The sequence below is a fragment of the Pteronotus mesoamericanus genome, unplaced genomic scaffold (assembly GCF_021234165.1).
Source record: "Pteronotus mesoamericanus isolate MK-2021 breed Mesoamerican mustached bat unplaced genomic scaffold, CSHL_Meso_final contig_65, whole genome shotgun sequence".
Lineage (NCBI taxonomy): Eukaryota > Metazoa > Chordata > Mammalia > Chiroptera > Mormoopidae > Pteronotus > Pteronotus mesoamericanus.
Window position 1 is genome coordinate 8903835 of NW_026555228.1, and position 14363 is coordinate 8918197.

Sequence of the window (14363 nt, forward strand, 5' to 3'; positions counted from 1 at the left end):
AAACTGATATGTTTACCTCTCCATGGCCCAGGCCTCCTGGCGCCCGCAAAAGCTTTACAAACACCCGCCGAATGCTGCTTAGAGATGATTCCCGTTTCACATGGGTCACTGGATTAACTAAGTTTGAACTTCCTTCTTACTCTAAAGCACCATGCTTCTATGTTCAGCAATTGATATGAAAAAATGGGAGAAGGGCAGCAAAATACTTTAAGAAACATCAATGTTACTTTTATTTTTTAAAAAAGTCATACATTACCTAGCTCCTCCAAAATATCCATCCTCTAGTTTTCTAATTGTAGAAAGAACTGCAGGATGAATGTCTGAGCCATCATTGACTAAGGGGGGAGAAAAGACGAATTAGTTTACTTGATACTTTTTTGGCGGGGGGAAGGGGCATGCACTGAAATGTTTTCATCAACACAATCTAATTAAGATACATATGTCATAGAAGGTTCCTGAGCTAAGAAACTGAACTGCTGAGAACCCCCTTCAATACTTAGCTCTGTCCATGGGAGCCATTTTAAACATTGTAAGAAGGGCCCAAACCAACAGTGGGATATGAATCAGGTAAATCAAGTTCCTGGAGTTACTGAGCATGGTGTGGGTGATCGGGAAGGTGAGCGTGGGTCTGCCCGTCATCCGCCAGCAGGTGCATAGGTAGGCCAGCTCAATCTTCAGCATCTCCACGATCATCTCGTTGTCCAGGGCCAGGTAGAAGTGATACTGGTCAGTGAACTGCAAGTCAGAACAGGCCAAGTAAGAGGCTGTCCTTCATTTCCCTCAACATAACCCCACATTATGCCTTGTGCTGTGTTTCCAGAGAAGCAGCTCAGTCCTGGCTGTAATCCACCCATCATGGGGCTCTCCTCGCAGTCAGACAAATGGATCTGTCACGTGCCCAGGAGCCATGGAAGGGAAAGGTGCATGGCTAGATCTATTTACAGCTCCTCAGATGAGGATTTAAGCACCTGGCTCAATACCGCTGTCTCCGAAAGGAAATCAATAGCTCCTTAATTCCCCCTCCTCCAGGGTTCCGAGATGCTTTCCAAGTGAGGGCACTGAGAGCAGGTGAGATGTGGAGACTGTTTACCTGATCAATGGCCTGGCTGATGTGAACTAAAGGCACTGTTGCCTGATGTCAATGAAAAGCAACTTGTTCTTCTGGCCCCTGGACTAGTCCATGCTCAGTCCATGCTCTGGTCTAAAGTTTGTTGTGAAAGGAAGTAACTCACAAGAATTAAGTGAGCAGTGTGGGTTAGGGCAGAAAAGAGCAACTTGGGGCTACTGACCCCTGACCGACTATGTGCCCTGGCAGTAGGGGGGCTGTGTCCCATGTTGACAAAGTGATACCATAGTTGGTCTTTCTAGCTGCCCAAATGGATGGAAAATGTTTGGTTTGGGTTCCACAGGACTAGTTTCCTTTGGAAACAAAAACTCTGAAGGAAAGTTTCATAATCGGTGTATTCAGGATCCCATCAAGGGAGTTAGTGCCTGAAAATCAGACTGGCTATGTGTTACACAGAGGGTCTGATGACAACTTAAGCAAGGGCGAGGGACTCTTGTGATTAGGGGAATAAGGACTGTGGGTCAAGTGACATGGTACTAGCTATTTTGTAAAACGATGTGACTTTCATTGCTACTTGTGACGGGAAGTGATAACACACTCAATTCGATTCAAGCCACGTTAACTAAGCACCTCCTATGAGTAAAGAATTGTACTAGGTAATGGGTGTCATCTTACATTTTTCTATTGGAACTTACGCATGCACGTTCTGATGCATTCAAAGTGGCCCACCAGCCAGAAAAGACAGCTTAATGAAAAGATGCTTGTTGGTTTGCTACTGATCTGCGCTTCTCACCTGAGGTGTGAAAGTAAATATTTGGTTCCTAATCACATATAGTTTAGATGTTCCAAGGACACCAATTGGCCGATACGGTCGCCCACTCAATTTCATATTTTTATTCCGTCCTATTTGGAAAAAAGAAAAAAGAGAAACCGGTGTTAAACACAGCAACATCTAATGCAACTGACTTCAGCTAAGACTGAACTTATTTTTATGTCAAACAACCCACTGTAGGGTTTGTTTTTTCTAATACCATTGTCTTTCTTTAAGTAGGACAAAGAGGAATTAAAAACAAATCCACCCCCCTTTTCATGCATGTATATGAGCAGCACCTGGTTCAACATCTATCTAGAATAAAACTATTAAAAGGACTTTATCAGTGTTTACTTTTAATTTGCTAAACGAAGTCAGATTTTAGGAAAAGTAAAGAAAAGCCCCTCCTATTTTATTTCATTTTTTAAAAGATTTTATTTATTCTTAGAGAGGGGAAGGGAAGGAGAAAGAGAGGCAGAGAAACATCCATGTGAGAGAAATGTTGATCTGGTACAGGCCTTGTCTGGGGACCAGACCCACAACCCAGGCATGTGCCTTGACTGAGAATCGAACTGGCCACCTTTCGCTTTGTGGGATGACACCCGACACCCAATGAATTGAGCCATGCTGGTCAGGACAACCCCCTCCTATTTTAATGGGTAAATGAGCATTTTCTGAGAGTACTGATGAAAATCAGAAACATTATCAAGACACAAATGACGGTTCCAATTGTGAATTTTCAAAAGTGGCTGCAGAATGTATAACAGATGTGGCAAATCTCATGACCAACCTGTGATGACATCTACTGAACCCGCATGAGAAGAACATGCTTGTTTGCCCATTCCTCTTCACACAGAAGTGGTCAAACCACCTGCTGTAGTGCTTTGCCCACTTCTTTAGAATTTACACACATCACTGTCTCCCCCAGATCCAAAATCTAGGACAAGATGTCTCCTTGCCAAAAATGCCCTATTTCCCCAAACCTACCAAGCTTGGCGTATATGTGACTGAGGATCCGGCCTGGTTGGACTCGGATTGGATGAATGTCAGCAATACTCTGGACATCTATCCCATGCTTCCTCAGCAAGTCCTTAATGTGGCTGTTTTCTGCCAGAACAGTAACTGCGAAGAAGAAGAGCATACAATCTGCATTACATTGTGGCCCTTGTCTCCTCACATGGATACATGCATCGTTGCCCGACTTCTTCCTTGGCCTTTGATACACACATTAGCATGCTCTCCTTGCACTGTGTGGCTCTGAAAACGACAGCACTTGTACTGCTGCTCTTCTAGGTCCTCTCTGGCCTTGCCTCCCCTCAACACCCGCAGTGCATATTTATGAAGTACACACAATTTACAAGACAGTCTGATAAGAGACTTCTAGAAATGGTCTTCAACAGATCCTAAGTCAAATCACCCCATCTCAAATGATGTCTTGCCTTTCCCTGGGTCTGCATTTATTCTAAACCTGTTTTGTGTTCTTTTCATGTGGGGTCAAGAGCGGAAACAACTCCTCATGGGGGAACCAGCAGAAACCTGTGCCCCTGCCCCGAAAGGACACAGCTCCCATCACAGCACATGCCACCTGCGTCACCACAAACATGTGAGTAATGTGTTGCACTATGATGTTACATATTAATATATGCTAAAGCATAAACACACACACTTTTTAAAAATAAAATAGAAAGCTACAAAACAATATGCATTAAAAATACATGACTTTTTCCAGAAGTGGAATTGCTGGGTCATAAGGCAGTTCTATGGGAATATATCCGAAGAAACCCAAAACACTGATTCAAAAGAATATATGCGCTCCTATGTTCACTGCAGCGTTATTTGTAATAGCCAACAGTTTGAAGCAGCCCAAGTTTCCATCAGCAGATGAGTGGATAAAAAAAGCAGTGGTACATTTACACAATAGAATGCTACCTGGCCGTGAAAAAGAAGGAAACCTTACCCTTCGCGACACCATGGATGGACCTGGAGAGCATTACGCTAAGTGAAATAAGCCAGTCAGAGAAAGACAAATACCACATGATCTCACTTATGTGTGGAGTCTAATTAACAAAATAAACTAATGAACAAAACAGAACCAGACTCATAGATACAGAGGACAGGCTGACAGCTGTCAGAGGGGAGGGGGTGGGAGAGTTGGGTGAAAAGGGTGAAGGGCTTAAGCAAAAAAAAACCCCAAACAAAAAAAAACCCTCACAGACACAAACAGTATGGTGATGACCAGAGGAAAAGCGAGGGGAGGGGGCAAGGTACGAAAGGTTAAAGGGGGATAAATGGTGATGGAAGGAGACTTGACTTAGGATGGTGAACACACAATACAATATACAGATGATGTACTATATAGAATTGTACCTCTGAAACCTATATAACTTTATTAACCACTGTCACCCCAATAAATTCAATTAAAAAATTCAAGAAAAAGATACATGGGTTTTACAAAGTTAAATAGGAATAGTAAACATGCTCACAAACCTTGTACTACAACATCAGGTTTGACGGAAGTGGAAAATCTTCTATTTAAGGGGTCAATTTCACCAGCGGCAAGGAATCCCTAGGAAAAAAGGAGCATTAACACTGTGAAATACTGATTAACTAAAATTTCACCTAAATTTGAAAATGAAATATTTGGGGGCTCAAAATATTCAGTATTTACTTCTTTAGATATTTCAAGTCACTTGCTATTTTTCTTTGAAACATAGTAAACCATTTAGATAAACAGCAATAAATGTATTATGTTTTTGGTACCTAGCTCTCCAAGGCTAGTCAAATGTGCAACCATCTTGTGTGAGTAAAAAGAACAATGGTAACTAATACTTCCAGAGCATCTAACTTTAAAGCTATGAGGATGCCAAAGACATTCACAGCCACACTGAGCAGAGAGCCCTCGTGTTCTTTTAGTTTCCCACCTGTGAAGTCCCCAAGCACCCTACCTCTGCCAACAGCGAGCTGAGGATGTACAAAGACTGTCCCCACAGATGGGGCAGCTTCCCCAGAGGAATTCTGTCCACCGTGTGAGGATTCTTATACTCTTCATCTACCTGGCAAAGAGAGCAAACCCCAAAGTCAGAATGTCAGAGGATAAAAAGGTCAATGTTACTGACACTGGGGAGCACACTGAGGACTTCCAAACTGCTACTCATTTACTCCTCCAGGCCAATTCTGTGCGAGAGCTGGGACTGGGAGGCTGAGGTGGCTAAACCCTTGCCTGGGCGGTGAGGGTGGGGGTCACACATGAAAGCAGCAGAGGCAGAACTCTAATCTAGGCCTGGTTCCAGGCCAGTGCTCTGCCCACAAGCACACTGATGGCAAAAGGCAGGCAGACAGGCCTTGGAAGCCTGGTCTGCCTTCTCTGAGCACAGCTCAGGCTTACATTACGGGTACAGTGATCTAAAACATCAGGCTTCCCGTGGCAGTGCTAAGTCAGGCTTCTTCTATCTTGCTATCCCCAGGAGTTCGTAAACTCTGTATGCTTACACAAGGAAATTACCAGAAGGTGGCACTATTTATTGAGAAAAAAACAATCGTACTATTGGATCACAAATTTTCCATCAGAGATTCAAAAAGCTGAATCAATTGGGGGGTTTTGACTCATCCAAATAAGCTGCAGCTCTCGTTCTGATGGACAGTGCTGGCTACACATTGTAAAAGTTAGCCTACAACTTCCTCTGTTGTAAACTCCATGCTGTCCTTTGGGTTTTGAGTCATTACAATGTTGGCTGAGGGCAGCGTCAGTGACTACATTTTTCTTTCAGAAAAAAATCAGCCAATTAAATGAAAGGAAATAGGAAACACTTATCCTTCTCCAAAGGGGAAAATCACACCAAGAGGGGAGTCATTCTCTGTTTGTGGATTATGAATAAATTTAGTTAAATTGAAACATTTTTATGTAGTAGTAAACATTCAGAAACCCTTAAGCTTGTAAACTAAATAGGATTAAACATCACCGGTAATCAAATAATCAAATAGGATACTAGTGTGGAAGGAGATTCTCCAAAATGTCAGTGTTTATCTCTGGGTAGTAAGAGTAGATAGATATTTACTTCGCTCAACAAGAGTCACAGGTGTTTTGCAGTGTGTAAGATTACTTTTACAAGCAGATTGTCCACTTAAAGCTTTTGAAATGTAAGTTGTGTTCAGAAAAACCGCCAAGATCTCGAATGAGAAACAGTCCATGCAAAGAACATAAAGCAGACGAGGTGTCCGGATCACAAGACAGCCTGGCTCTGCCCTCCTGCCACCCACAGGCCACTCCTGCCTCCATAGCAGCAGCCCCCTCCGCCTTCCCCGCCCCAGCCCTCCTGATCTGTTGCAGGTCCTCCAACGCATCAGGCGTTTGCCACTGCCACTACTGTGCCTGCCCTCCATCCCTGAACTGACTCCTCCAACCTGCACTGGCTTGCAAGTTTGCAGAGGTAGAGCTGGCACTGTAACGCTTTTGTGCCCCAGGACTTAGCCTGGTGCCTGGCCCAGGGCAGCTGCTTGATACATATCTGCTGGGCACACTTGCGTGAGTCTCAAGCTGTCCAATGGAGGGCCCCGCGGATGGTGACTCCTTTTGCACAGGCACGTCTGGCCAAGGAAATGAGTGAGGCAGAAATCCAGGCTGGATGCCGCATTGGCCGGGGCTGTGGTCACTCCAAGGATGAGGTTCTTTTTCTAATTTGCACAAAGTGCCATATGAGTCTCAGTGGCCCTGTCTGCAGTGGTTTTTACATGTCATTGATGTGATGGGTGACTTCCCAGCTGTCCTCTGGAAGCAGCCAACACAAAATGTGGTTAACATAAAACAGTGTTCAAAATCCGTGCCTCACCTATGTGTAAAACCCACTGGGTCCCATATTGTCATGCCAAGTAGAAACCCAAAGGTCAGTGTGGAGTCAGTAGAAGAGAGAAAGTTGCAGAGCAACATTTCACAATGTGTAGCCAGCACTGTTCATCAGAAAGAAAATTATAGCTTATAACACTCAGCATTTACTACAGTCAGAAAAATGTACCTTTTAGTAGAACACAGATGGATGGTTATTCTCTGTTACAAAACAGGTAAAATACAGGTAAAAGTCATTGACTTCCCTTTGTTCTGCTTCCAGGTTCCAAATGACCTCCCATTACTAATTTTGTTCCGCCAAATGCCTCAGTCCTGGCAAGGGGGCACTCTGAACACATAGTTGCTAGAAGATAACTATCCAGAGCCCACCATCAGCCCCTCCCCACCAACACATACATGTCACTCATAGTAAAATGAATACATTTGCAGGACATCTAGGTCTTAGACACTTAGAGAGAAAGGAGTCTTTGAAGGCTTCATGGTCTGATCTGTACAGTGAGGGACTCCCCCCCACCTGGAAATGCACCGCCCATTAGGAGGCAGTGCGGGGCAGTGGGGAAGCCCCGACCCTGGGGCCTGGGGCCAGGTAGAACTCGGTGTGGTCTGGGCCCTAACAGGTTCCACACCCTCTCTGGGCAGAGGCACACAATTTCAGAGGCTCCACCATTGCCCTGACCATGTGCTTGTGAGCCTGATTCAACCACAGAACCCCTAAACCCAAGCTGGGGCACAACAGCTTCTGGTGGGTTATGATCTCCTGCAGGCCCTCTCGGGGGGAAGACGCTGCTCTCTGAAGTCTCTTCCTCCTGCAAATGCAATAATGAAGCTTTGGAGCAAGAGGAACATCTGAAGGACAAATAGCCTTGAATCGAGAATTCCTCTAAACATGAGACACATAGAGGGAAATCTTCCCACCAAGATATATAAGTCCACCATGGCCCAATTTAGGAAGCTGGACAGAACAAAACTATCTTGAGGCATCCTGGAACTAGCCAATTTCTCTCCCTGATATAGAATGACTTAATTACTTGAGCTCTAGCTCTGGAATGACTTGACTCAAAGGAAGAGATTATCAACTATCTCTACTCTTCTGGGGATACGTGTGAGAGCATGGTGTCCAACAGTGCTCTATGCACTTTAGGGCTCATTTGGCCTTGGGCTCAGCCGGCGGACAGGTTGCCTCTGAAGGTCCTCAACTGATGCCTCACTTGGGCACCCCTTCCCAAGAGTGTCTCCAAAGCCACAACTCCTGTGGTACACAGGAACACCACCAAAGGCTTTACAAACCACTTCTTCTGGAGAAAAAGTGTTAGGTCTGAGAAGGGGATGGAAAATAGGAAAAGGCCAAGCACCAAGTCACTTTGTTCTTAACAAGAAGTTCCTGGTTACCTTGTTAGGTGGGATGGCGTAGAGTTCTGGCACCAGGTGGATCCCATTCTTGCCCCTGATTAATATTCCCTCCAGGGCTTCTCGGTATTCTTGGACCTGGAAAATAGCCCCATCCCCCACAGTGTGAAAGAGGGGTCCTTACTGCTGTAGCAGCAATGCAACACAGAAAAATAGATCTCTTGGCAGCAAAGAGATTAGAAGCAGGACACAGGGCCAAGAACTGCACAAATACCTTCAGCTCAAGGAATGCAGGAGCAACTGGGACTCTTGCTGACAGCAAATGTGGGGAGAAGCTAAACATGACTGGTCTCTTCTGTGTTGTCTTTAACTCACGAGTTAAACGTTTCACTCTTCTCACATATTCAAATTTTGTTTCACCAGCTAAGCTAGACTACACGTTTCTTACAGTGGAGGCCAGATATTAAGTGAGGCATCCCATTTCTACCTATGGGCAGTTTTCCACTAAAAGGCCCTCATTCACATATTTATTGCTCAAAACATTTACTGAATGAATCTGATGTGAGGGAAAAAGTATATGTATTATGATCCATGTACCTCTATTCATTACTCAATTTAATGCATTACTCAGTATAATGAAGGCTGCTTAGGTAAACACTTCCATTAAATTAAAAAGGTACTGATAAAAGCTAAGTACTAAAAAGGGAAAAGAAGAAAGGGGAAAAAAGCCCTTAGCCAGTCATCCAGTTATTCAACACATTTCATTTCTGGAAAGCCCAAACACTTCCCAGATCTCGTTTTCTTTTCTTTAGCAATTTATGGACAGCAAAGCATGACCAGGGGTGCGTCATTTTTTAAAATGTCATTGGGCAGCAAGTGAAAGAGACAGCATAGATTTAAGGCTAGTAAGTTCTGTGAGACCTAGAAAACAAGGTTCTAAGTACAGTCTTTTTTGTCTCCTTAGTTTTCTGTTTGTTTGTTTCTGATCATTGTCAAGCTTGTTCACAATTGAAGTTCCAACTCAATCCTTTTGAGATCTTTCAGTTCTGGGATAATAAGACTCAAGATAATCACTAAGCCATAAGAGTAAGAATGAACAAATGGGGGAACAGTATCATTTCAAGCTCGTTGCAGCACCCCCTGCCCCAGCATTCCTGAGCAGGGGCAGCTTTCAAAAACTAAAACAAATCTTAGATTGCTCACCGCACCCCAGAACATGTGATTCAAACAGGCTAAAGAAAATGGCAGATATGAGCTTGTTAAAAAAGTGGCAAAACTTTGAGTTTGTCAGTCATTTACATTAGCTTTACAAGACAGGTCTGTTCTACTTGCCAAAGTATGCATGGCAGCAAATGCTAAAGGAACCTGTCCTGAACAAATGATTGCTGCATTAACAAATAGTTACCGTGCACTTATTATGCACTAGGCACAGGGCATATGTTAGCAAACTGGATAGAGACCACCTCTACCAGGGTCCTTGGACAGCTAAGTTGGAGATTAAATACAGTTACAAGTGCCATGCTGTTATAAGAGCCGTGGGCATATAAAAGGGGCACCTGACCCAACTTCTAGGATCAGAGAAAGCTTTCTGAAAGAAGAGGCACTTATAATGAATTGAGTGAAGGAGGGAGGGACAGTTGGGCATTTGAGAAGAGGGAGAGACAGCATGATCTCTGAAAGAGTTTCAGCGTGTTTGGATCACAGAACTTAAGAAAGGAAGTAGTAAGAAATTGGGCTACAGCGGTGAAAATGAAGGTCAGACCTTACAGGACTCCATGGAACACATGAAGACGTTATATTTCATCCCAAAAGCAATCAGCAAGCCATTCAATGCTTTTAAGCAAGGCAGTAGATAATCTAATTTGCCTTTTAACAAGATCACCTTGGCAAGGTGCGTGGAAACCGGTAAGGAGAGAGGCTGGAGGAAGGGAGGCCAGTTAGGAGGCTGTTAGAGTAAACAAGACGTTAGCTGAGAGTAGCCTTAAACTAGAGCTTAACACAGCAAAACCATCAGCTGATCTGAAAAGAACAAGAGCAGCAACAAAACCTGTCTGTGGTGGACTGCTTAGTGCTCACCAATGAACCCGCCTCCTAGTACTCAAGCCTTTGTATAGTGCCCTCTCCTTGAACGTGGGATGGCTCTTTAAACAGGAGAATGCAACAGAAGTGAGACTTTGCTAGGTCCAGATATAAGCCTTGAGAAAGCTTGGCAGCTTTTGCTTTTGCTTCCTGGTGGAAGATGACAACCATGTAAAAAGCCTAGTTTGCCAGAGACCATGATGCTGTGAGAAGTGCAAGCTAGTCGCGTGGAGGAGAACCGAAGTCCAGGCCAATAGCCCAGCCAAGCTCTTGGCAAACAGGCAGCATCAGGCTAAGAGCCATCTGAGTGAGGCCGTCACAGAAGTAGATCCTCCAGCCCCACTGAACAATCCCTGCTGACACCAGGTGAAGCAGGGACAACCTGTCCCTACTGAGCCCTGCTCAAATTTCAGAATCACGAGCAAATAAATAGAAATAGTTATTGTTTTAATTCGCTAAGTTTTGGGAAAGTATGTTAAGTGGCAACAGATCATTGAAACAGTGCCCAAAATTCTTGCATAACCTTATGTTCTAAAAACAAACACACGAGTGGAATGAAAATGCTGATTATCAACACAACACCCAGCATTTTCTCACCTGGACAGCATCACCGTTGAAGACCCCATCTATTATAAAATAGGTCCAGAACACGGGCCATTCACATTCAATGTTTTCGAAGAGCTTGAGTTCAGCAGGGTCATAATGCAATCGGTTTGGGTCCTAGAATCAAATAGGTAAACCTTCTAAAAGGTGATGTCAGACTCCATACGTAACATCATTGAACCTCACTGGGTTTCTCTCATGTGTCTATTTCTGTTTAAAAAAAATTTTTTTTTATTGTTGTTCAATTACAGTTGTCCCCATTTCCCCCTGTTGCTTTCCCCTGTACTGCCTACGCCTCCTCCCACATTCAGCCCTCTCCCCCACCCCGTTGTCCTTGTCCATGGGTGCTTTCTGTACATGTTCTTTGATGGCCCTCCCCCTTCCTTCCCCGTTATCCCCCTCCCCTCTCCGCTCTGGTCACTGTCAGTTTGTTCTCTATTTCCAGGGCTCTGGTTCTGTTTTGCTTGCTTATTTGTTTTGTTGATTAAGTTCCACTTATTGGCCTCACGTGTCTATTTCAATGTAGCTCTGAGGCTGGTATAATTAGGATTCTGCTATAATGGGGAGATATTATTTTTGGCAGTTTTCCACGGTAAAATTTCAGAAAAATAAATAAAAAATATACACAAGACTCCTAGGTAACTTATTATATTAAGCTTCCTATATCGCTAACAAATAAATAGCAATTTGTTTCTCACAGTGCTTGGCAGACTGTTTTATTGATATCATTATACAAGTATCAGTCACTATGGCAAAGAAACCCAAGGAGGCGGCCAGGGTTGGTATTTAAAAAACCATGTGAGCCAAAGAACTGTTTGTCCTTGTCTACAAGCTGGTTTTAAACCACCAGCTTGCTGTCCTCCTGATGATCTTACTATTCGATTGCCTAACTCCCAGGCTTTTTGGCTCCAAAATTAAGACTTCCCTTTCCAATATTCTAACATGTAATTATAATCAACAGAGGGAGAACACCACAGTAGCAACTTAGATATGAAGCAGTTTAGGAGTCATAAGAAACATTATTTAAATACAACCTCTCTTGGGGTTTTATAACCATCTCGAAGGAAGCGACAGCATCCATAACGCCCCTGAGAAGATAAAGAAAAATAAGTACATTTGAGGAAATTAGAAGAATTTCTTTGCCTTTTGATTTTAATTCCAAACAACAGTTTGCTCCCCTTTCTCATGGATCTTTTAGTAATGAAGTGTTTACCAAGTGCTCTTTGCTCTCAGTGCAAAAAGTTATTTTTAAGTCCTAAGCGAAGTAAATTCAGGTTCGATGAGTGCTTGGAAGGAAATGCCAAAACATTACATTAGACGATGAGAGGTGCGAGAGGAATTACTGAGAGTTTAGTGAATGACCAGCCTTTCATTCTGATTTGCCATATTATGCAAAGGGACCCTCACTGCTTGGAGAAGCCACCATTCAGCTACTTGGATTGGACTGCTTCTACTTGAAAGGCTGGAAAGCTAATAGGACATTCCAGACTTCTTGCAGTTAGGTTTTGGGTACAAAGGAGCCTTGCAATCTGCAGGCTTGACAGGGAGGCCTGCGGGGCTGCCTGCAGCTTAGGACTATCACTGCTGGTTCTCCTGCTGCAGGCTCCGGGGCTCCTCCCCAGCTTCCTGAGTGTCAGCAAAGTATGGCAGTGGCAGTGCTCTTTTAATCTGCCTTCCTGACCCCTGGAGAGCAGCTCTGGGTCACCATTTCCCAGTTTCTTAAGTGTGTTTGGGCTGCTCTAGTGAGGGCTGTGGGGGCAAGCACACCCTCTGGTGGCCAGCCCCAGACTGCTCTGGGAGCCCTTGGGAGGCCCAGCCTAGAATCTGCTCCCTTATAAACACTTCATTCCCTGTATTAACTCTCAGCCTGCCCCACCTATCTAACGAGGTTCCTTTTTCTCCACTGAACCCTAACTAAGGCAGCTACCTTCTTTTGGGGGTATGATTGGAGACCCTTAAACGTCTTGTTTCTAAGGGCTAAAAGCATTTTTCACTGAATCTAAGATCATAAATATGCAGATTTTGGCTTAGGAAACTTACATTCTTGGATAATTTCACCGATAACTTCAGTTGGCTGGAATATTTAATAACATTTTCACTTTGGTGTAATGTGTCATAGTTACATAGTTACTTAGAGCAGGGATTTAAAAAAAAATCTCAATTTAGCTTTGGTATCACCAAGTCCCCTGACGTTGTGCGTAAAGTGTGAGGATATTGAAACACATGCATTTTTTTCCTATATGGACTCTATAGCTTTCAATACATTTTCAAAAGAGTCTGTCTGTGATCTCTAAAGGGTTAAGAAGCTCTGCCTTACAAGTATAGCACTGGTATGAGTTGGGGTTCAAAGACGGCAGCTTGAGTTCAAGCTCACTATTTAGGAAGAGAAGCAAGCACTTGATCACTCAGAGACTTAGTTTTTTGCCTGTAGACTCAGCTGTGGATATCTCACTCTATGAACCCACTTAGGCAAACCAAGCCATTGACCTCATGGAGAACTGGGACCTGGGTGAGCTGCTCCAAGACATCATGTGAAAATGGCACTTAACACGGGGCAGAACAAGCACCAGTGTGGCCAACACTTACCTGGAGCTTGGAAATAATTTCATTTTTGGTCACATTCACAAGATTCATATCTTCCACTGCAAAGGCCGGGAAAGAAATAATAGAAAGAAGTCCAGCGTCAATCTCTTTAGATGTCGATGCTCTTGGCAGCATGGAGAACAGAATAGACTGAATGAAAAACAGAGGTGGCTTTAACCTGGGGAGGAGGAGTAGTTACGTACAATAGCTAGAGATCATGACCTTGGTCCCAAAGGAATGTTCAAATAATTAAAGCCTTGTCCTACCAACATGATCCCTGATGGGCGACCTTGCCCACCCAGCCAATGAGTCCTGCTCCTTGGGGGAGACTAAGAAATCAGGGAGAGCACAGTACTGCCTGGAGCCCGAGCTGAGAACTGCTTGTCTCCCTTCCTTCCATGACTTCTGTTGACTCCTCTGGGCCTCAGGACACACAGGGGGGGAGCTAAGGGCTACCTGTGTCAACACGCTAAGATGTCCTGTCTGTGAAGACAGAGATAGAGAACCCGTATACAGGGTCAGTACAGAGAAATTTCTGGTTTCTATGAAATGTGGTCAGTTAGACAGGGTGACTGAGAAAACTACTTAAAGAAAACATCAAATTCAGAAGACCATAAGAACACTCAGGCAAAATGGTAAACAACAGAACTAGTTTAGTTCTAGCGAGAATGGGTTACTTAGCGACAATATAATATGGCCTCAGTTATAAGGTGGTTGGATTAGGCACTGTAAACCAAAGGAAGTTGAGATTATAAGGAAAAATCTGGGAAGGGGGAGCTAATCCTGAGATTTAACATGCACAGACATAGTGCTAGAGCCCTGCAAACATAAGCTTATTAAATCTTCCACATGAAAAAGGAATTCAGGTAGTTAAGTACATCCAATTCACACATAAAGTACTCTAAGATGCATGCCTAAAGGAATGCAGCTAGTATGCAACAGATCTAGGATTCCCACCCAGGCCCAGCTGGCTACAAAGCTCACACAATTTCCACTAGACTACAGATCTACCAAGATGCACACCAGCTTGACTC

General features: G+C 43.9%; 1 protein-coding gene across 5 annotated transcripts in view; it reads right to left on the bottom strand.

The window, feature by feature from the left end:
• PHKA2 (phosphorylase kinase regulatory subunit alpha 2) overlaps window positions 1-14363 on the bottom strand; it is a 57050-nt gene that overhangs the window by 22428 nt on the left and 20259 nt on the right. For all 5 annotated transcript variants that reach the window (XM_054581115.1, XM_054581114.1, XM_054581112.1 and 2 more), the window contains 10 exons: window positions 13333-13479; window positions 11781-11834; window positions 10741-10863; window positions 8107-8202; window positions 4823-4930; window positions 4365-4443; window positions 2865-2999; window positions 1860-1969; window positions 591-735; window positions 257-335 (listed from right to left, as the gene is read on the bottom strand). In XM_054581115.1, the coding sequence (XP_054437090.1) occupies window positions 257-335; window positions 591-735; window positions 1860-1969; window positions 2865-2999; window positions 4365-4443; window positions 4823-4930; window positions 8107-8202; window positions 10741-10863; window positions 11781-11834; window positions 13333-13479 (1076 nt within the window). The remainder of the gene's footprint in view (window positions 1-256; window positions 336-590; window positions 736-1859; window positions 1970-2864; window positions 3000-4364; window positions 4444-4822; window positions 4931-8106; window positions 8203-10740; window positions 10864-11780; window positions 11835-13332; window positions 13480-14363) is intronic.